Source organism: Pezoporus wallicus, unplaced genomic scaffold (assembly GCF_028554395.1).
Source record: "Pezoporus wallicus isolate ANWC-B61680 ecotype Strahan unplaced genomic scaffold, APGP_CSIRO_Pwel_v1 contig_5261, whole genome shotgun sequence".
NCBI lineage: Eukaryota > Metazoa > Chordata > Aves > Psittaciformes > Psittacidae > Pezoporus > Pezoporus wallicus.
This window is the reverse complement of record NW_026642423.1, coordinates 5,147,806-5,170,689: the sequence shown is the minus strand read 5'-3', so window position 1 is coordinate 5,170,689 and position 22,884 is coordinate 5,147,806. Positions and strand designations below refer to the sequence as shown.

The window sequence follows — 22,884 nt, the reverse complement described above, 5'->3', positions numbered from 1 at the left end:
CATGTCCTTTCTGAGTCCCTCATTGAAGAACACAGATTGCAACTCTGACATTTCATTCTTTGAACAGCGAGAGATGCCAATGGTCAATACAGTCCAGATACAGTACCCAATACCCTTTTCCAAGACATGACGGGTGTAGCCATCCACAGGTTGCTGGTGGGCAGTTAAAGCATCAGATCATGCCAGCCCAGCTTGTGACTGTGCAAGGGTCAAATGTTAGTAATACAGCAGTTGCTTATGCATCTGTCCCCTTTTCTCTCTCTCTCTCTCTCTCTCTCTCTCTGATGGTACCATGTGATTCCTCACTGGAAGTGCTGTAGGAAGATGCGGGTATCTGTGATGCTTACATTTAGGTATATTTAAATTAAGAGGAAGTGATCACCTCCCAATGCAATGTCCTGCAGCTTCTCATTAGACCTCAGAGGTGACGGTCAACTTTTTTTCTTTTTCTCAATTTTCTAAGTTTGGTCATTTCGACACCTGCAAGAATACATCATGTTCTCGCAGTCTGTGCTTTTGCCTGAGCAAAGGGAGCTCATTTCGATCTGGCTTCACCGGCAGGCGGGGAAACAGCTGCTCAACCGTTCACTCGTACTGGCAGGCATTTAGGTCCGTCGTCACTGGTCACTGACTTTCTGTGCTCATGTCCCTTTTCCGAGCTGCCTTGTGTGTGCGTGTGTGTGTGTCTGTGTGTGTGTGTGTCTGTGTATGTGTTTGTGTATGTGTGTATGAGCGCGTGTTTGTGTGCGTGCCCACGTTTCCTGTGTGTGTGTCTTTAAGATATTTCATAGCATTAACTTATAAGTGGTAGAATATATGTGTCCAAGATCCACAAACTGCCACTGTCCTGACACCAAAGTGAAATGATTTTTTTTCTTTTTTTTTTTTCTTTTTTTTGTCAAACTTTTCCACAGTGACTTTCCAACACTGATGCCTGGATACACAGTGAAACTTCCTCCAACACCATCTTGTAGGGGAATGTTTCTTTCTCTCTCTTGTCCTCTCTCTTTCTCTCCCCCCCCAAAAAACACACCTTAAATCAAGCACAACCACATTCTTCCACAATCATATTGGGAACGTCCCTTTTCACAATGTTGTATTCATCATCAAAGTACAGCATTGACATTGTGCTAAGTTTGGTTGGAATGCAACAGGAGTTCACGGTGCCCGGGTTCAGCCCCCGCATTCGGTACTGATTCACGACGGCAGTGTGAAAGGAGGAAGCCGACCCCGGGACGCCAGCCAAGTAGGCCGGGCAGCTCCCTTCACAGTAATTCCCATAGTAACCTGATGGTGCTATGATCCAGTCATTCCACCCAATGAGTCTAAAGTCAATGTAAAACTGTTGCCTGCAACATAGATTGGTCCTGCCATCGCACTCCAGGCCTCTTTTCCGGATCCTGTGTTTGTTATCAGCGAGGCGGGCTTGCACCACTAAAAAAGGCCGGTGGGATTCCTCCCCAGGGTCCACATAAATTGGCAGCACTGAATACTCTTCACAGCCCTCGCATTGAACATCCAAGTTCAGTCTCCTTTCTCCTCTCTCAAACAGAGCCTGGATCGCCTCTGTCATGGGAAAAGTGTGCCAACCACTTCTTTTGAGATCAACTTTCTTTTCAACCACATTCCACTTGTTGCTAGTGTCCGGGTCTTGGAAATAGACTTTGACTCTTACTTTTCGCCTGCTGCCTTTCTCTAAGACATATGGAAGCAGCTTCAAGTAAAGCCACAGGCTGGCTTGAACGACAAACAAGTTCTGGTTCCCTTCATTCGAGATGAAGAAATAGAGGCGGACTCTAGATGAAGCCAGATCGTCTGCAAGATAAGGAGAGATCAACAAGATTAAGTCAAAAAGGAAACATTAGCTTGTGTGCCATTCTGGATTTGGGAACAACACTAGAGCACAGCAGATCGAGGGAGCGTCACAACGGGGCTGTGCCGGCCAGAAGGCATGCACTGAATCAGATATTCCCAATTTGCAATCAAAATGAATTAAAAAGGGGACTTCCCACAGCAACGCTCAGAATCGGGATTTAGTTGGATGTGTTAGATCCACAGACAGCAGTGAGAGCTCTCCAGAATATGGGTTTTGTTCCAGCCAGCCAGCTTTAAAGACACCACAGCGGCACCTTGAATAGGCGGACACTAGGACTCTGCTATCTCATCGGTTTAAGAACAGTTTTGACTTTCAGCTACCTGCCAATTCTCCCGGGGAGAGCCCTTTCAATAACCACTGACACGCCAATGCCAAACTGTGGATTTTGTTTCAATTTTCACATATTCTCATGGAGGTTTAACAGTGAGGATTCAGGAGACAGAGGGAAAATATTTCAGTAACGTGCCTGCTTGTTCAACAGATCAAGCTAATCCCCACTCAGCCTGGTAGAATATCTTCTATTATTGATCATTTTCATCTCTGCCTTTCCCCCCTGAAATGATAAACTTCCATACAAGGCAAGGCAACGAAGCGGCTGCTTCTCACTGTAACGCCGTCACTGCCTGTTCTCAATACGCTTTTCAGTAACGCCAGAATTAAAGAAGCGAAATTGTCACGGAAAACCAAATGTCACCAAATGTCTAACATAACCCCTTATTTGTAAACAGAAGAGCCTGCTGCCTGAAACGTTTCAGAAATACCAGTGGCCCTCCTGCATTTTTGTACTGTAAGTCCTAACTAAATTTGGCGTAGGTGATAAATGTGTAAGCTGGCCTTTATGGCGGAGACTGTAATTCTGGTCCTTGAATCAAAGCCTCCCAATCATTATTTAAAATTATTGCTGGAAAGGCATTTTCTCATCTGCCTGTATCTGGTTCGCTTTTTTCTCTACGGAGACAAATGTGGATTTTTCTTCCCTTTCTTTTCCTAAGAATCTTTATTACTATGTCAATCTCTGAATGGGATTTTTTGCGGAGTCGGTGTCTTCATTTGTTATCCTAGACGCCTTTCAAATGTGCCTCCAGGGCCCATTCATACTACCTTGTAATATTTCAGTGACAAAAAAATTTCACTGTGTTTGTCTACATTTTACAAAGTCAATTTTGGAAGTGTTACAGAAGTCAGCGATTGATTGAATACCAAATGGAAGTACAAGCCCACCCCAGATCTCGCAACAACAACCTATTAAAAAATAATAAACCCCAAAATGTATGCTGAGAAAGCCTTCCACATGTTAGTAAATACACAACTTCTTTATAAACTGTGGTGACAGCAACAGAAAAAAGAACAGTACAGCATTGCTGCACTGATCCACATCATTTGTGTTGTGTGAGATTATGTGTACCCATAAATTTTGTATGTGAATATAACAAGCACATGTATAATGCAACAGATCCCATAGATACTGTAAATGTATATGCCTTTGGTAAGTGGGAGGGTAGATAAAGAAGATGAGTGGGCAGTATACAGGATAGAAAGAGATTTATTTTGTGGACAAATGATACAGAGATGCCAAAGGAAGATAGAGAAAAAAATGAACTGAGCAATAGAGCGATGAAGGAGAAGAGATGGGCAGATAGACAAGGAGAGAACTAATTTGCCGAGCAATGTTGTTAGAGCCAGATGTGCAAAGTTCACAGGCACAGTGGTTGCCTGAATAAACTGCTGGAAAGCTGTGCTGGAGGGATTCAGTAACACATAACTGCAATGGCTGGACAGGACTGAGATGGCTGGTACTGTGGAGATGGATGGCACAGTTAGTAAACAGACTGACGGACAGAGAGGGGACAGACACACTTGGTAGGAGGTTGCAGGCAATGAACAGACAAGGCCAACACTACAGATGAAAGCTAAATATATGGAAAACAAATGGAAAGGCAGAACGGGCAAATACAAGCCTCAACAGACAGAGAGATGCATGCTGTCAACCAGACGAATGTGTATGGCAGACAGATGAGGCAAGGGATGCAAGAGATGGAGTGGGACAGGCAGGGGAGGGACGGGGGATGCACAGGGATGGTGGCAAGCCACGGTGCAGCTGGAAGGACTGGAGGGAAGCCGGGGGCACAGAGAGATTGCAGCGAGTTGCGAAGGGATGGAGGGATGCAGTGAGGGGAGTTTCAAGGCACAACCCGGGGAGAATCCGGGGCACCGGGGCACAGGCAGGGAGGGCAGGAAAGTGCGGGCAGGGCCGGGGCGAGATGTGCGGGGCAGAGGGGAGAGCGGATGAGGCGAAGGACATGCAGGAGAGCCCGGCAGCCAGGTGCCTGCAGCAGGCAGGAGGGCAGGCAGGGCGCGAGGTGGACAGGCAGCGGGTCCAGGCAAGAGCGGTCAGGGGCACTGCCAGGGGTCAGGCGGGGGAACAGGGAAAGCGTGTATGAGGCCAGGCAAGGCGAGCGGGAGATCTGATAGGAACTGATAGGGGTCGAGCGGGGGACCCACAGGGGTGAGGCAGGCGGGGCTGGGGGCCGAGGCCGTCCGGGCAGGACAGGGCACGGCAGGGTGGGCGGCAGGGTCGCGGGGCCGGGCGGCGCCCACCTGTCTCGGCGAAGCTGATGATCTCGGAGACGGGGTCGTGGGCCGGGGGTCCGGCGCTCGCCTGCCCGTCCAGGCTGGGGATCTCCACGCGGCCGTCCTCCCGCACCTTGCCGGCGTGCAGCTTGCGCAGTGCCGTGACCATGGCCGCCTTGGGCACGGCGTGCGTGATGTTGGGCCGGTCCCGCATCTGCAGCCGGCTCAGGATGTGCCTCTTCACCGCCTCCAGGAAATCCCCGTCCACCTTGCCCGGCTCCTCGGGCCGCCGGAAGCCGCAGGAGGTGCATGTGTCCTGCGGGGAGCTGCCGGCGGGGGCCGGCGGGGTCGGGGTGGCCACGGCGCCCAGCAGGAGCAGCCCGCAGGCCAGCAGCGCGGCCAGCACCCCCCGGCGAGCCGCCCCGTCCATGGCGGAGGAGCGGGGGGCCGAGCTGGGGGCCGCCCCGAAGCGCCGCAGGGAGCCCGTCTGCAGGCAGCGCCGCTCCGTGCGCTCCGCGGCGCGGAGGGGGCGGTGGCAGCCAAGCTGGGGGGCCGCAACCGCTCCGCGCAGAGGGGGAGTCGCGGCGGAGGGAGGGGGCGCCCGGGGAAGCGGCGTGTGCCGCCGGGGAGGCGGAGGGGGAGGCTGCACCAGCAGGAACCGAGGGAGAAGTTGAGGGGAGGGGGGGTGTGCAGCGGGCTCGGCGTGCACGGAGAGCCCGGCTCCACGGGGGTGGGGGACGGCAGCAGGTGAGGGGGTGGCTGCGGAGCCCGGGGAGGAGGGAGGGGGAGCGGGCAGCGAGCCGGAGGTGCGAGGGTAGCTAGGGAGCAGGGCTGGGGAGGCGGCGCCGCGCTGCCCCGGTGCCCCGCGCCGCTTCAGAGGGGCATCCCCGGGAGCAGCCGCTCCTGGTCCATCGCTCGCTTCGGCAGGTCCTGGCGGGCCGCGGAGAGGAGCTCTTTAGTCCAGCGTCATTGAGGGGGGTCAGGGAGATAAACGAAGCAGATTTATATACAATCCAATTTATAGCCTGGAAGGGGGGGGGGGGGGGGGGGGGAGAGAGAAATGCCACTTGTACCCCCCCGCCCACTCCGCCCCCGCAAGACAACAATCCACAGGCCGTGGGTGCCGGTCTCTAGGCAGGTCGGCTCTCCGCCGCTCGGCTATCCCCGTTCAGAGCCCTCGGCGTTTCAGCGTGCCATCGAAGCTGACCCGGAGCATGGCTGGGGAGGGAGCCGGGGCTGCGGGGAGGAGGGACGCGGCCGGCAGCTCCTCGGTTACGAGTCTTCTCCCCCCAACACTCCGCTTATTATCAGCGAGATGCTTTTATTTTCAAGGCAGCGCGGAGGGTCCGGAGTCCGGCGAGGATGCTGCGCGGCTCCCGGCGCGTGCAGGGCACGGCGCACACTGCGCTGCCGCGGAGCGCGTAATCGGCTCGATCCCGGCGATCCCAGAAGGAGAAGCTGCACGGATCCACTCGGTCAGACCAGCTCTTCAGCTCGCTCCCTCGCTCGCTCTTTTTAAACAATATCTCCTTGTTGGTGGTTTGGGTTTTATTATTATTATTGTTATTATTATTTTAAGTGTGATTTTTGTTGTTGTTACTGCTGCTGCTGCTGCTCCAGTTAATCTGTCTCCCTCTCTCTCTCTCCGCGTCTTTTTGATCTTTCGCTCGCCTTGTGCTGGCTTGAACGCTGTGTTTTGTTTTGTTTGTTTGGCTTTTTTTGTTTTGGTTTGTTTGGCTTTTTTTTAACGCGTCTGATGTTCTCTCTCGGATCCGCAGTGGAAGGTCTCGGGGAAGCGACTCGCTCCTCGCTTATCTTCCTCTGATCTCCTCCTGCTAATTTTCCCCCCCTGCAAAATCACGACATTGTGGCACTTTCTACTGAAACTTTTATACAGGAGTTAAAACCACGTGGGAACTCCAACCTATAACAGAGACGCCATGGGTTCCTCACTATTTAGGAGATTAAGTTAAGTCTTTTGCCCCCTGGGCTATTACAGTAACTTCCTGATGTGGAAATATTAACTATGCTGTTTCTTTAACTCCCCCCATCCCCTCCCCTCCCTCACGGTTCCTGCAAACACACCCACCGCACACCGACCCGCGTCCGTGTCCCGGCCCACGGCAGGAGGGACGGACGGACTGACGGACGGACCCCGAGGGCCAGCAGCCCGGGACCCCCGCCCCCGCCTGGGGATGTATGCCCCCCATTCCCCCTCCCCCCGGGGTTCCTAGCCTTTTAAACACTTGAAAGAAGAAGTCATTAGAAAGTTTACCGTCGGGTTAGCTTTGCGACGGGGAGGGGTTTTGTTTGTTTGTTTGAATGGGCCGGGTAATCGGGGCGGGTGCCGGGGATTGTGTGTGTTCTCCGCGAGGCAGGAGGGACGCGGGCGCGGAGGCAGTGAGGGAGGGGGGGCACGGGGCGGCGGCCGGAGGGGCCGGGAGGGGAGATAACGGGAACGCCGCTCTCCCGCCGCCGTGGCTGGGAGCCGGCGGGAGTGCCGGCCCTGCCCTTGCCCTGGGAACGTTCTTTTTTACTGCGCTTCTCCGCGGTGCAGCCCCGGCGTTTGCGTGGGTCACCAAGGTGAGAGGATGGCACAGGACACGGCGATTTCCCTCCGCCCCCAATTCCCTCGCAGGGGTCAGAAGTTCCCGCCCTGCCTGCCCCAGGCAAGCTCTGGGGCGAGTTACCGGGGGAGGATGGAGCTGGGGGGTCCCCGCCGCGCCTCCTTGGCCGCGGCACCGGGGCGTTAAAACCCGCCACCGGAGCTGAGTCCCCAGCTCCGCGCTGCTGCGCGGCAAGCCGCTCAGGCACACATCACCGCGCAGCCACCCCGCCGGCCAGGCACCCTCTGTGAGCAGCGGCAGCGTCCCGCCTCCACTGAGCGCTGCCCCAGCCCTAGGGCAGCCCCGAGCACACGCCGTGCTCAGCGGCCGCTACGCGCTGCCCCGCGACCCTGAGCGCCGCCGCCGCGGGAAAGCCTGGGCAGAGGGCGCCCCCTCTGGGCCGCGCCGGGAAGCGGCGGCTGGGCCGGGCGGGGTCACCGGGGAAGCGGGGCAGGGCGGGAGGTGCTGGAACCCCGAGCTGATTAACGGGAGGGGGCCGAGCTCGGGCTCACGGAGAAGCCGGAGGTTGCTGCCGGCAGGGTCGGAGAGTCTGGTCTGCACACTGCAGCTCGGACCTGGGTAAAGGAGCACCTTGCGCTGAGCTTCCTCCGGCCAGGAGCGGGCCCGGGCCACGGGGCCGCCGGCTGCTCTGACCGACTCTTCTGTTTTCGTTTTTTTTTTCTTTCTTTCTTTTTTTTCTTTTTTTTTTTTTTAACAAAAATATAACTTAAATAATGAAAGCAAACCTCCAGACCTGCACCTTTTTCATTGCGCTAAACGCTGGTTTTCCAGGGGCGGATGCAGGGCACACAAATTCCAAGCGTAACAGCAAAGAAGCCCCTTCTGCTCATTTCAGTTTTTAGAATAAAACTTCTCCTGTATCCCTGGACGGCTCACACATGAGTTCTGTTAGTTGTCACTAATACAAGCAATGAGGGAGCCTAAGAGCGTCAGCTGGAGGATTAGCTTGTTACTGTGGTTTAAGAATGGAAGGGACAAATGCTATTCTCAAATATTTCCTTTCCTGTTCTGTGCTGCAAAAGGAAAGACAGTACTGTGCTTCGAAATCGCACTGCAATCCCAATCTGACTGTTCACGTGGGGTTTAATATAAACAGTCTAATTGCATATACGGCATTGTAAAGCAAATCCGCAGTACCACTGGAGCCACCCTGATGGGAGATCCAAATTAGATACATTATTTCCTCCCTGCCAGTAACAGGTTTTGAATGGAAATCCTGGAATGTAAAAAAAGAAATAATGCTAAAAATCCAATCACTCTGACATCCTGTGAGCTAATAAGAGCACGTGAATGAAACGAGCTTAGTACTTCACAGTAATTAATTTGACAGCAAAGAGCTAATAAGAAAACAACAGGCAGAGCAGTGATGACTAGTTCATAGAGGTCACTGTCAAACAAGAACTAGGTGCAAACAGTCCCTCTCCCTTTGAAAACAACTATTTCACTGCCCCAGTGAGAATAAAATGCCAAAGAGGGAAAATATCACGGCTTCAGTGGGGATAACAAATCTGGGAAGGTACTATAAAACAAGGTGGAGGTTCTCTTTCTTGCATACAGTGATTTCTAATCTCTCTTACTCACTGCAGTGACATGTTTTGGATTCCCCCCCCCCCTATTTTTTTGGTTAGCCAAAGCCATTTTGCATATTCAAATATTGGGAAGACTTATATTCTGTAGCAATTACTAAGAAACTAATATACTAATAACCTCTATTGTTAGTTAAAGTGTGTCCAACACAACATTCTGGAGGCAGCTCTCATACAATGGACTTTCTCTGGCTTCCTCCTAGAGAAGAACTTTATCAAATCTTACACGTTTTCAGGCAGAAGAGCCTACAGGGAGAGCGAGGAGGGTTAACAGGAAGAAATGTTCCATTTGATTTCTAATCTTGCTCAGGGAGCACGGCCTATTGATTGAGCCATAAAGCTCTGTTAATTTTAAGATTGCCTTAGCTCTCAGTTCTTTCCCTTGGGCATAGACTTGTTGCTTACACATAGTGGCTGAACTCCAAGGGAAAGGGTAGCTTCATGCTCCCCCCATGCCGCTCTCCTCCCCTCCTCCTCTCTATTCTATTTGTTCTGAGCTCATCTGTGTGAGGATACATTTTCACACACACCTTCTCAAACCGGCTGCTACTCATCTGATTCAGGGTCATGCTTTTCGATACATTAAATGCAGGGGGAAATGGGGAAAGGAAATGGCTGGGATTTGTGCTTAATGGGCAAGCACAGGGTTAGCCAGGGAGCCCTGCTGTGAGAAGGTAAGATGTAGGAGAGTATTTTTAGTAGACATACCAAGTCTCATAACTGGGATCTGATGCTTATTAAAGCTACTAGTATAATGAAATCAGTATAAACTGATGCCCCTAGCCTATGTAAATCAGCATGTTTCCAAGGCACCGCACCGCTACAACTCTTCCTCTATAACCCAGATATTTGCTTATGCACGTTTTTGTCAGGGGGCGGCAGATGCAGAAGTCACACGCTTGGAGAGGCCAGCCAGTGCAGCTCTGCACCTTCCTGTGCTGGTGGGAAGATCCAGAAACCAAGCACAGCCACCGCACAAGGCAGCTCCCTCACTGCCCTGTATTTCTATGATGCCTTCCAGAGGAACATAAACAATTTACACTAGCAAAGGATCTAGCCCCCTCACGTATTGCTAAAGCACCTTTTATGTTCTTAAACCATTAATAATATCCATTAGGTAATCTTACTAATCCCTCTGAGGAAGGATTTTCTTTACTGTACTGATGGCTGAACTCAATAAAGCTTCATATATAAGAGGCCTGGTTTGCACTAGAAATGCTTCTCCTTTGATAACCAGCAAATACAAGTTTCACTAGCACAAGCATCTTTTTTTCTGCAAGCATTTCCAAATAAAATAGGCTGTACTGGCAAAAGCACTTTTTTTTTTGCTCATAGAACTGCATATACAAGGGGGATTTTTGCACGTAGTGAAATGCAATCTGTTTTAAATGGCACTTCAGAAGAGCATTGCTATCCCACAGAAGTTTCAAGGCTAGACCTTGAAGGATATACTCCTGCCTTGTGTCTGAAAGAGCTTTTACAAGGTGGCCATTGTCATCTTGCTGGAAATAGAGAAACTGAGACGCATGGTTACAGAGGCAGGCTGGGAGCAATGTGCTCTATCTGGAATTTGTATTCATGCCATTCTTTTGCTTCAGATGAAATTATGTATCCATAATCAGGCTGATTCCTCACTAAGCACAATGACTTTCTAAACTGCAACAAAACCAGTGAATATTTCAAAAGCACTGTAATTCTGTAGAAAGCAAAGTCCTGTTGAAAAGCACATAGGTAAATGCCATTCTGAATGACCTGGACATTTTCTGAACTGGCATAGGTAGACCTAACTCATGGAAAAAAAAAAAAAACAAAACAACAAAAAACCAAAAAAGCACTTAAAAGTTTAATCTTGCTTCTTTGCTCCTGTCTGTGCTTCTTTAACTGAAAACCACCCCCTAATGAAGATTGATTCTCCCTAAGAAAAGGAGTCCTACACTGAAGACCACTTGGAAGAAGGAGGTATAGCAGGCAGAAACAAAGGACCTGACCAAACTGGGAACTCCTCATCTAAAGCAGGTACAAGAAGAATCTGGAAGATGGGTCACAGAGAAATAAATCAGAGCCCTCAACAGGTTTTGGAGAATACCTACTGAATGCCAGCTCCTGGCACAAGTGTCAGGCAGGATGGAAACATGGGGAGGCAGCAGTAGAAGGTTACAGGGTGTACCCAGAGCCTCAGCCCCCCACTCCCACTGCACCTGCTTTAATGTGACTGTAGTCCTGCTCCCACCAGCTCAGCTACCTTGTGGTGCCTCATGGGCACCATGTTGGCGGATCAGTCCTCTTCAACGACACCTTCACACTCTAAAAAGGTTTGCATCCAAGCTCCCAGGTTCACTGTGGAAAATGAAGTGCAGATGGATCTGTGTGCCGTGAAGGATGCAGTCAGGTACCTCGCCTCAGGCAGGTCTCCACACAAAGCAGTATATCCTTTGGCAAAGGGACAGAGTTCAGTAATCTGCTTTGGTTTCCAAAGTAGAGGGATTGAACACCACTGATATTGGAAGATACCTGGCGTGATAGTCAAAAGGTATACGCTGCTTGTTGACGGCTCAGAAGTGCTTTTGTTTTCCTTGTATAGTCTGTCCTCTGCACTCCAAAGCTGTAGCCTTATAACCAGGCAGTGACTTCCTCTGAAGTTGCTTGTATTGACCTAAATAGGTTGGGGCGGGTGAGGACACACAGACAACATGAAAAAGGTGTGCTGGTTGCCCAACAAAGAAGTGTCTGCTTTGTGGTGAGCACTTTTAACATATAAGCACTTTTAACATACTGTTAAAGAACATGATTTTCATGTTTGTTTAAGTTCACACCAAAAGTCTTGCAAAGTAGCAAAGTGAGTAGAAATAAAATCTGCATTTAAGTGGTAAACAAAATAGTTAAAACTTGACTTCTTGTAATTTGGATGCTGCTTACTGAGTCAATGTGTTTAGAAGTCAGCTGATGCATTTCTTCTACACATCCAGCTGTGACTGACACATCTAATAGATCAGGAAAATGAACAACAGGATGTCACAACATCAAAGCCAGCTGTCCTGAGAAAAATCAATGATTATCGGGGAGTGATGGCAAGATGAAGAGGTTTCCCTTCAATTGTAAATGGAGCTTAGAAGCAAAAAATGGCTGGTATCTTTGCAGTGTCACAGAAGAAATGGAGTTCAAATCATCTCATGATGGACAATCAGTAGCACTTGACAGCTACATGAACATAAACTACCTTCTCTTTTGGAAGTGTCTACACCTACTGCCTGTAGGACAGGCTGTGGTTAGACCTGTGCTTAGGCCTGAATTTCTCCTTCTTTACTCTATTTTCACTAGCTGTAAGTTGAGGATGACACTGTTCAACCCTCTGTGAGTTGCTTTGAAATGAAAAAAAGCAGCATACAGGAATTCATCCTTTTCACGGAGCTTGACACTAACAGCATGGTCTTGGTGCTGTATGACAAAAGTAATTTTCAATCTATTCATACTTAAATTTTTCAGGGTTCTGGTTTTTGTTTTTTTTTCCAAAAGTCTTTTGTTACATCAAACCAAAACTGTGGTGCTGTTTGCACAAGAACATCAGTGCGGGCTTTTAGAGATGGTTGTGATGTGGTTGACTGATGCACTCACTGCTACGGCCAGGTGGAAGCGACTCCTGTAACAGCACCAAAGTCCCCCAGTTTAAGCAAGGAGGATCTTCCAGTGTGGCAGAGCAGTAGCATTGTCACAGTTAGTGGAGCTCTACCAATTCACCACAGCTGAGAGCTGGCCCACATGACTTACAGTCATTTGTTCAGTGCTATTTAGCCATTCCAGGCCTCTAGCAAGTACATTCAGGCTGTCTGACCCTCCACGTTTGCTATATTCACCATTAGCTGCAAGCAAGATCCTTTGCTACCACCTGTCAGTGATGTTCCATCACTCCTATATCACACGAGAAGGTTAACAAAAATTTCCAAATCACCTTCTGCCCTGCTCAGTATTTATCATCAGTAAGTCAGCACTGCCTGTTGCGTTGCAAAGGAGTTTCTTAAGTGTGCTGTAGGATTAAAACACAACAGATTGCAAATGCTATACTTGGTGCTTGGTTAGACTTGAGTGCAAACATCTGCCATTTCTTCTAAAACACCTGAAAAGACATGTATACTGTGACAGCCCAGGCTGTCCCCATGACTGAGATGTTCCCTCAAGGAGGTTTTAATATCGTGGGAGCTTTTCACTCCACAGGTTCAAGCAGGTCTTCTTGTTCTGCTATTTTGCTGCCATGATCTCCACAGAAGTGGGGCAGCTTATTAACAAAAAATAACTCTAAAGCTTTTCCGCAGCCTTTTGCCATTTCTGAGTAATAGCATTGGCCCCTGACATTTATTGCTGTGGTTTAGATCCTTACCAAAAGCATTATTAAGAATAAATTATAGTATGTGGAAATATTACTGTGAAATACACCATTATTATAATACAAGGATAAAATACCAAACCACTGCTCTGGAGACAGCAAGAGCAAGAGCACACAGATCATATTAAGCAGACTTTGGGTCTACCAAACCTACACAGGTACTGAAGTGTCAGGAGGGTGCCGAGCTACAACAGGAAAGTGCATTGTTCTAGGCTTGCAAGATGAGAGAGGGCCTAGGGGAGGCGAATGCATGAAAAAGAAAAGAATGAACCCTTTTTTTTTCATTTTGGCTACTCCAGATGGGGTTTTCCTCTGTTTAAATGCTGAAGGACAGAAAGATTTTAAATTAAAATCTTAATAAATATAGCCCTGAGGCTAGTAACATTATTACATCCAAGATGATTACAGCAACTAAGCCACAAAAGAAAGATATATATTTATTTATTTGAAGTATAATAAGCCTCACTATTTAGTCAGAAGGAGGCTAAGCAGCTAACTGACTTCCAAACTACTGAATTTGCCATTCCGCTCTGCTGAAAGGATAAACACAGCATGCAGTTTGCAGGGCTGGGTTTCATTTCTGTACAAGATAGCATTATTACTGCTTAACTATATACATATATGCATAAAAATTATAATTGCTCAGATCATGTGCATGATGGCTGGTAGGAAAGAACCCCAAGTTTGCAATATGCAATAGGAGATATGGATAATTAGTGATCTTTATTGTGAAAGAGCAATCTAGGTCTCTCAGCTTGCTTGAGTGAGGCATATTCTCATTGAGACATTTGCCTTTTTCAGTTGATCCTAGTCTCAACACGAGGTACTGCACTTCACTTGTGTAGAGTTGGTTTTTTAATTATGGGAACGCTTTAATGAAAGATACAGGAAAATGAAAGGATACAAAGAACAGGATACAAGCCGATAAAGATGATTAAATCATAGAGCGACTGCAGAGTGGGTCATGAAGTGTTATAATCCCCAACTCCCCTCTGCTTTCTGCCTCAATGTGTTAATGCATCACACTTTAGTACAGTGACACTTTCAGCCCTAGGTGGAAATTCACACATGATGAAGAGGTGGAGGAGGATTTCCAGATGGTCAGACCTCAGGGAGTGCGAAAAGGTGGGGGGAGGAAGGGAGAAACTGCTGAAGGGAATCGGACTTTGGTCACATCAGTAATTTCCAGCTGAAAATGGAATATTAAAAAAAAAACAACAAAAAGGACAACAAACAATCACCAATGATCCCATACCAGAGCCAGGTGCATTCAGGTTTGGACATTATGCGTAATAAATCCTCACCAATGCTAATTATGAAAGATCCCTTGGAAATATTGGTTTATTTGTGTGCAACAGTGAAAGGTGTGAGCTTCATTTCCTTGGCCAAATTTCAGTGTGGGTACTAAAGCATCCCAATGCAGAACCAATTAGTTGTTTTATTCTCTTCAGCTCCTCTTTACTAAAGGTTATTGCAAGGTGGTACTTGCTCTGAATCGTGCACAAGTTTTCCCTTCAGCAGAGGCTGTATTTGGCTGCTGCACATCCTTTGGGACCCTCATCTGCAGGGCCACCTCTACTAGAGCAGTGAAGGGCACAGAGACAGAAAATGCTGGGCTTGCATCCAGTTGGTTCCATCATACCCCAAAACAGGCCCCACTTTCCCTTTAGGGGAGCATAAGGCAGCAGCTGCTATCACACAGCTGGACTTCTCCAAGAAGACCTCATTTACTGTGGCCTTTTGGGGGGAATGGGAAGGTAGTCATGGTCCAGAGTTCAAGAGGTCTGGTCCTTCAGGGTGAGAGGTCCTAGGGCTGTATAAAGAATCAGCAGTATACGGTACTTTGTATAGCCACAGCTCTTCCAGATGTCAGGGTTAGGGGAAATCTAACATAATCAGTTATTTAGGTATCACAGTACCCTCACTGGGGGGGCGGAGGAGAAAAGATAGTCTCCAACTCATGACATAAAAAAACCCAAGCATTAGGTATGATGGCTCATACTGCAGTGCTAAGGGCTATTGTTTCATTTTCTTAGGTGTTCCTTGTGTCAGAACAAGTTCCCTACCACAAAATGGAGACTAGAAATGCCTATGGTGAGCAGTCACAATAGAAAGAATATTTTGTTTAATATCACCAGTTTGTTTGCATGCAATTTACATGGATAGCAACAAAGCAAACTGACCACAGCATGGTGAACTACTTGGACAAGTATCATGAGAAACAAGGCTGTCACACAGTTTCCAGTTTGGAGAAATGCTTGTTTTATGTCCACTCCCTGTCACTCCCAGTACAACCCATATTGTGCATGCAAGTCAGGAAAAGCTCAAGGAGACAGAAGACACCGCTCTGCCTTATTCAATTTCTGCTAGTTCAACTTCAAATTTGTAAGATCTGTGGTTTCCTGATGCAAATTCCTCCTCCCATGTAACTTTATATGTTAAAATCACTCATGTCACAGCAAAATGCAAAGAAACCTTTGGCATCTGATGTGGCGGTGACTTCCACAATGATACATTCAAGATGCTCAGGTGCCTGTCACCAGTTCCAGTGGCAAGCCAAAAGCCTCTGAACCTTGTAAATCCTGCAGCATTTATCTTGGACTTCAATTGCTTACGATGACGAGATGAACATCTCTGACTTTCTTCCCTGAGGACTCAGTGCAGCAGGTGTTTTCAGTCTGCCCACCTTCCAGATCAGGTGTCCAAAGATGTAGCAATAAATACGATTTTTTTTCTTCCCTTATTCAAAAAGAGCTCAAGGTGGGTGGAGAGGATGGGCGTAGGCTATTTTTATTCATACCTTAATTTAGTCAGTAGTCCGATGGTTCATGAAAAGAAGAGCTGGGCTCAATCTGCTTCCTGGCCTGAAAGGAGTTCAAGGAGCATCAGGGGCAAGGCAGGTCAGGTCTTTCCAGGAGGAGCAGGCTATGGAGTGGACAGGAGCAGTCTTTAAGCTTCCAGTTAAGTCAGTGCATGACCGAACACAGCAGACAGCTCAGAAAGCCACAAGGCTGGGTCTCCCTGCTACCCCCCTTGCTAGCCAAAATACTTGGAACTATGCAATTCATGTGGTACCAGCTTTAAGAAGACAGGAGGCAGTCCCCTCCGTGGCACAGAGCATACCCTGGCAAATGCACTTTGTTGGGAGAGGAGATACATGCATTCCCTGGGGCAGAAATGAATTGAGCCATGTGAAATTCCCCATGCTTGGCTCTAGCCTTTTGAGCAGTGAGCATAGTGTATACAAAACACTGCCGCACTGCCAACCACCCTGCCTTTCCCTTGCAGAAATGAACCCATGCTCTGTTCCTGGAAGAAAGCGGAGAGAGGGCCTGAACTGTGAAGCCTGAAGGATCCTCAGCCCCCCCAGGCAAGGTAGATTTAAGAGGCTGTGCTCCCCATTGGTTGCTTAGGCAGTGAAGCAGCCTCTTGACTTTTGGTGTCTGCCATTTTGATGTAATGCAGGGTGCAGGAAGTTTTACCATGAAAGGCAAATATCTGGAATTCATAGTGGCTGCCAAGAAGAGGCATTGCAACACTGACAGTGATGTCCAAGACTTTTTATAAGTCTGCGTTCCCCAAGCTGAAACCCCGCTGCTGTTGCCATGCTAGCAGTCCACAGAGCAATAGCAGATGGAGCTCCCTCAAGAGTCCAAACCATTGTGATAAATGCTGTACAGATGCAGATCTGCCCAAAGAGTAGGCATTACAGAAAAGAAGAGAGATCATGATCTAGATTAGCCAAGTGACTCTTCCCCCTCTGTAAATGAGAAAGCACAAACTTGCAGGATTGAGCCAGTAGCAAGATTTGCCTTGCTGTAACTTATCTTCCACCTAGGAAATAGGGCTGAATTTGTTTAACAGTAGCTGTTAACAATAAAAGAATACAGGTGAAGTAAAGGTGGATTTAGGCAAGGCAAACACATGATTCTGTATGTATTAAGACATGAAAGTAAGCAAATGATTGGTAGCAGTCAACGGAGATGGTTCTTACAGCAGAAGTGGTAGAGCTAAATGAATAGAAAAGTAAAAGCATAGAAGCAGAGTACTTGCCTGTAACATGACTGCTGCTGTGAACTATTACAGGCAAGCAACAAGGAAGGAGTAAATAGGTTGTCATCATCATGGCTGGGATGTTTTGCTATTAGCAGAGAGCACCTGGTACACAGCAGAGAAAATTTCATCTCAGGATGGACTTCTAGGCTTTAGAGGTTATATTCTAGCTTTGAGCTCCCTACAAAAATACATGCAAAAGGCCTTCCCAGCAGGAAATGCTTAGCACCTTTAACTGGGAAGCCAAAATTAGTAATCTTGCTAAAATACCTTTCCTACTCTCACCCCTTGGGTTAGCTCCCCAAAAAAAGAGGGGCTGCAAAGGAACCTGTGACAACTGAAAGGGGGAATCTGCCGGCAGCAGAGGGAAGCAGGGGCTGTTCCATACATGTGTCACTTGCTGCAGCCTGTCTGGGGTGATGGTGCTTTCACCAGGAAAGGGTTACCAGAAAAGGTGGGGCTGCTTGGAAACAGGCCTCCATGCTGCAGAGCTTTTCACCTTTCGCTTCCCTAGCTATGAGCCCGTTCCAATTTCTACACTTAGGATAGGTCTTCATCAACTTGTTTAACTCAAAGTCGTGTTTTGTTGTCGTTTTAGGGTTGTTGTGTTGTTTTGGGTTTGTTTTTTTTTTTTGAGGACGGAAGGAAAAGAACAGAAATTAAAGAATGCACCCCTTTATAACAGATTCACATTTCAAATAGTCCAAACCTATTTAGTACTTTGGACTTTATCAATTTTTTGCTTCATGGGGAAGACTGCTTCCCTGGAACTTACATCCCTATTCCTTTCCAAAAAAGGAAGAACAAAAGATAAGTTTTAACTTGGTGTTGATGCAATATTTACCCCACCCAGAACCAACTTTGAAAGCTCATGTAAAAAACATGAAGAGTAATTTTTACTTAGCTCTTGTTATGAACAATTCAGAGATAAGAAACAAGGCAAGACATGTCTCAGCTGCAAGTGTGAACATGATCTCAACACTGCAACATTTTCCTTGCCTGGCTAGAGATGGTCTGGCAGCATGAGGTATATGAAGGTAGGTTACAGGTGACAAGAATCTAAAAAGCCTATTATTAAACTAGGTGTAAGCAGTCTTGAAACTTCATTAGGGACAGGGAATTCAGCCCTGGACATTGCATCTGCTTGATTATTCACTAGAAAGTAACATTAAACAAATGTAAACTTGAAACCAATTTGGAGAGGATTCAGATGCAGCTCTTCCTGCCTTCTGATGCGGCAGTGGGTGGAAAGCAGTCTGTATCATGCACAGACTCCACATGCTTTCCTCTTTCAGGAGAGAATCCATATCATCGGAAGTTTTCACCCGGTACAGAGGACAGGTCATTTGTTGTCCTGCTAGAAGAGGCACAAACTGCAGAACTGCAGTGTGTTAAAGGTACATTTGAGCACTGACCCATTTTTGTTCATCTGCCATGGGAGAGACATGTGGAAACACTGTGGTTTGATGGATTTGATTAAAAATATGCTAATGAATAAAGAAAATTAAGTGCATCCCTTGGGCTCCTGGCAAGCTGCCAAGACAGACACTGGGACCACCAACAGGGGGTCTTTATGCTTCAGCTTTTGCAATCCTTTGGATTCCTACAGCGGAAGACGGTGACCCAGTGGAAGTGGGGCTCAAAGTTGAGTGTTTTGCATGTCCTGTCTCCACTCCTCTCCAAATGCCACAACATTTTAAACATTTGTGCCCCAGGTGCTGGAATCAGCAAGCACAAGAACATCTTTGTTTTCATTGAGAAAATACTTCTACCATCATTGTTGAAGAAAGCAAGCTTCCAAACATGAAGCAAGTGTACTCAAAAGGCTTGGAAACAAAAAGACTGTGAAAGAGAACTCTCAACTTCATTTTCTAAAACATCTCATTATTTCTAAACCAAATGTAGTTTTGGAGGCCTGACTTATGCTTTTCAAGCTCCTGAGGCAAAGCTGTAAATGTGGCCTTTATTCCCACACAGGAGAAGCTCTGCTTGCCCTGCTCCCTCCATACTGTTCAGGGAGGGGAAGGGGGAAGGGGAAAGGGGGGAAGAAAAAAAAAGAAAAAGGCAAATCAAACTAACTCAAACAGGCACAGTGTTATCCCTCTGCTCCACAACTGTTTGCTGCACTACTGTCATTCCTCAAATGGATTTACTGAAGGTACCACATAAGAAAAAAAGCTCTGATCTGGCTGCAGGAATGGTTGAATCACATACTTTATGTTCCTCAGGTAGGAAACAGCTTTTGTTAGCAAAGTCTGGAGGTTCCAGATCTCCTAGTGCTCATAAATCTTACTGTGGGAACTTGTTCTTTCCATAGCCTGAATCATTTTCTGCTGTCCTGCAGTCACCAGAGCTGAAACAGGAGCAGCTGACTGTAGCTGGGAATGCAAGTGCCTGTCATCCAGTGGCACTGCTCAGTACCTAGTTGGAATACAGTCACCAGTACTGAAAGGTAAGAAGGCCTATAAGATGATGAAAACAGAGACCACAGAAAGATTCTTCTACATCTGACCAGGGCACTAACTATTGTAGCTGTATTTCAAACTAAACATCTAATTCACCCTGCAGGCAACCTAGTAGGTTTTTGTTTTCATAGCTCCGCCTTCCAAGCAGGAAACAAACTTTTAACTTCTGATTTCTGAATCCTGTCATTCTGGGCAGGGATACTTTGGTCAGGGAGGTCCTAGTCTGACCAGGATTATCTCTTTCTCAAGTTCTCATCAGTCCTTATAAAAATTGAAGAGCCAGCCAGCCTGCAGATTTGCTCCTAAAAGTTTATCTTAGTCAACATTGCCATGATGGATTTCATTTAGAAGCAAGAAAGTTTGACTACTTTTTTTTTTAGCTAACTACCCCCTTGCCCAGTCCAGTTTTTTTCCTTGTTTACACATACAAAACTGTAACGTCATTTTGTGGTGAGGGTAATCATGTTACAGAGCACTCTTACAGACCACATGTTGAGAAACACTCAACCAAGCAGCAAGTTCAGTTTGTTGTATGTTTTCCTTTTAAAATAAAAACAGAGCACTATTAAAGAGTGGGGAGTAACTTTCCTTGTCTCTCAATACTACATGTACATACAAGTTTGTCCTTTAATTTTTGTATTTGGCCTATGAATGAAACCAACATGCATAAAGCCTCCAATACCCTGAACTCTAGACTTTAAAAACAAACTCTATAAATTCCTTTGATTATATCAAAAGCATGGTTCTGCCTCAAGTAAAGCCAAGTGACAAAGCTCACTGAAGGGAACTTACAGTAAACTCTGGAGATTAATCAACTTTATCAGGAAGACAAGTAGAGCATATGGTCCCAGTCTCACCTCAGCATTTTACCTCCAACCCCCTTTGGGGTTATAAGGCTTAAGGGGCTATTTGCTGATACTTCCCTAGTAGATCCTATTCCCACAACAGGCACTAAGTAGTTTGAGGGAAAGAGACACTGAGGGGGCAGGGTTAGGGGAGTGTGTGTAATTAAATAGGATATTCTACATCCCTCTCCTTTAAGGCTTTCTATTTCAAAGAAAACACAGCATCTTTAGTCACCCTTAGTAACAAAAGGTTTTGTTAAGTACTGCACAGTCCCATGGAACAATGAGTATTCTTTCTGGCATTCAAATCCATGCTCAGTGAGAAGAACAAACTTAAACTTGCAATGCAAAGTGGTTTAATGCCATAGAAATTGTAAAGCCACCATCCTCATGAGGAATTGGGTGTTCTGCAGCACACTGGAATGCTAAGGCAAGAATTAACATTAGCATGTGCAAGAAGGAAATTTCTCATTTAGAACAAGGTCTCCTGCTGCATGAGAGAATCATATGGCAGAGTAACAAGAAAATAAGAACCTACTTAGAGTGGATTTTTACGTGTAATTCAGGTAGCAGATTAATAGCAGCTACCCATATGCTCGGCTGAGCACGCTGAACAGCCCCTCTCCATGGCAGAGCTCCTAACTCTTAAAGCCACAAGATGGAGCCAACAGTTCTCAGGAAGAGGTGCCCGTGCTATCCCAGGAATCCTAGGAGCATTTAGCACACAGAACCACACCAGTTAAGTGTTCTGGCTGCGGCAGAACACAGGCAAGCACAGAGGCAGAAGCCAAGCTGTATGTGTGCAATCATTCTCCGGTCCCATCCTGCTATAACTTAAGGAAGGCCTGTATCTCTCCAGAATGCAGAGCATCTGAAGAAAAATGTGCCGTTCTGGGCTTTGGGTACAGCTATGGAACACAGCTGTCCTCAGAACCCTCTCCTGCCTCCTACACAACACTTTTTCACACTACCTTTTTCCTCTGATGCAGCATATTGAGAAAAATTACTTTACTGGAAAGGAGTGCCACAGTGGTTTACATACCTATCTGAAACACAGGGCAAACACTACATAAACAAGATTATGTAAGTTGCTGCAATCCTTGCCCAGAAGTCATCAGCTAGGACATGTTCTGCTTCCAACTTGTACATGAGTAACAGCAGATACTACACCTGAAATTTACTGTGAGTCCTATTGCTATGCAAATCCAAGTTAAGCAGAATAACAGTGCATTAAATCTGTTCTGAACCATCCTGCCTCAGAGGCATCTCAGCTTCTTTACTGCAGTTTGGTCATCACAAACCAACAGAGAATAGAACCTGGCACACTCAGAAGATTAAGAATCAATTTCTCCACAAAGTGTTGCTTATTCTGTTATTTGAGCCATAAGACTAAAGAGGAAAGCAACTTTGTCATTTATACAGTTGATACAAGCTGTCTGATCCAACTAGGCTGTGGAAAATGAGCTAGGAATGAATCAAACTACTGTACCAGTTTGGTCCCAAAACATACGCAGACTATTTCCGGAAAACTGATGACGAGGTCCTCAGTCACCTCCTCCTCCCCTCCTTTCCACAGTCTGCAATATAAATGTTACCGATTTGATACAAAGGTTACTTCCAGACGCTTAAAAAGTCAGCAGTCATCTGGTTCAAGAATCTGGGGACTACATACGCTTTTAGAATGCTGTAAAAATCAGTAACAAACAAATATTGTGTCTGTTTTTCTTTTTATTATCAATAGTAATACAAATCAGTTGTATTAGCATGATAATGAAAAGTGACAAGTTTTAGACATGAAAAATGCTTGTGCAAGTTAGAGACAAAACTCTGAAAAAAACAAATTTACATAGTATAGCATACATAGTTTAGAGGCAGTTTTATTAAATCTTGCAATCACAATCATTTACACTAAACCTCTTTCTTGGTGTTATCTCTTAACACCCTCCCCTCCCAAGAGAAACACCTGCCATTCCCATGAAGTGTGGAAACTACAGTGAAAAAAAAATCAGAGCTTTTTTGTTCCTCTTCCCTCCTTCTTCCAACTATAAAGTCAACAGGAGGTGAACATTGCAACATATGCTTATAGCAATTAAAGAAAGCTTCTGTCTACATGAACTCTGAGTCGAATTGATAAACAGTATCCTTTTTTTGAGAAAGTACTTAGGGCTGACAGGCTTATCAATTCTAAGTTAATGCTTTGGAAAGCTTTAGAAAAAAGAAAAGAATATCTTGGCGAGTATTTAGTTAGATGCACTTCTTCCTGCATTCCAGATTACAGTTTTGTGCCTTAGACCTAAAGTAATCTTTAGCATTATATTAGCCAAATAGGGTTCAACTGGAACTTCACATGGCTACTAACATTTTATTGAAATTTAATGCCCCACAAGCATATGCATTCCTCTCTTCATCAAGCCAAATGTTTGCCTAGTAATTGCAGTAAAAACATTTATCTGTATAGAACACATACGGCACAAGTCACTGAA

At 46.6% G+C, this 22,884-nt stretch overlaps 1 protein-coding gene across 1 annotated transcript; it reads right to left on the bottom strand.

Moving 5' to 3' along the window:
• Positions 1 to 270: 270 nt before the first annotated feature.
• On the bottom strand, positions 271 to 5,232 carry INHBB (inhibin subunit beta B). Its single transcript, XM_057430357.1, has 2 exons — positions 4,475 to 5,232; positions 271 to 1,815 (listed from the first exon to the last, which is right to left on the bottom strand). Exons 1-2 carry the CDS (start codon positions 4,875 to 4,877, stop codon positions 1,040 to 1,042), a joined length of 1,179 nt encoding a protein of 392 aa, XP_057286340.1. The 5' UTR covers positions 4,878 to 5,232; the 3' UTR covers positions 271 to 1,039.
• Between the last annotated feature and the right edge of the window lie 17,652 nt (positions 5,233 to 22,884).

What these genes read in the sequence shown, in the direction of transcription:
- INHBB (XM_057430357.1), bottom strand. Translation starts at nt 4,877, where the DNA reads ATGGACGGGGCGGCTCGCCGGGGGGTGCTGGCCGCGCTGCTGGCCTGC. An exon ending in CATCAGCTTCGCCGAGACAG is followed by an intron (nt 1,816 to 4,474) that starts GTGGGCGCCGCC and finishes CTTATCTTGCAG; the next exon opens with ACGATCTGGCTTCATCTAGA.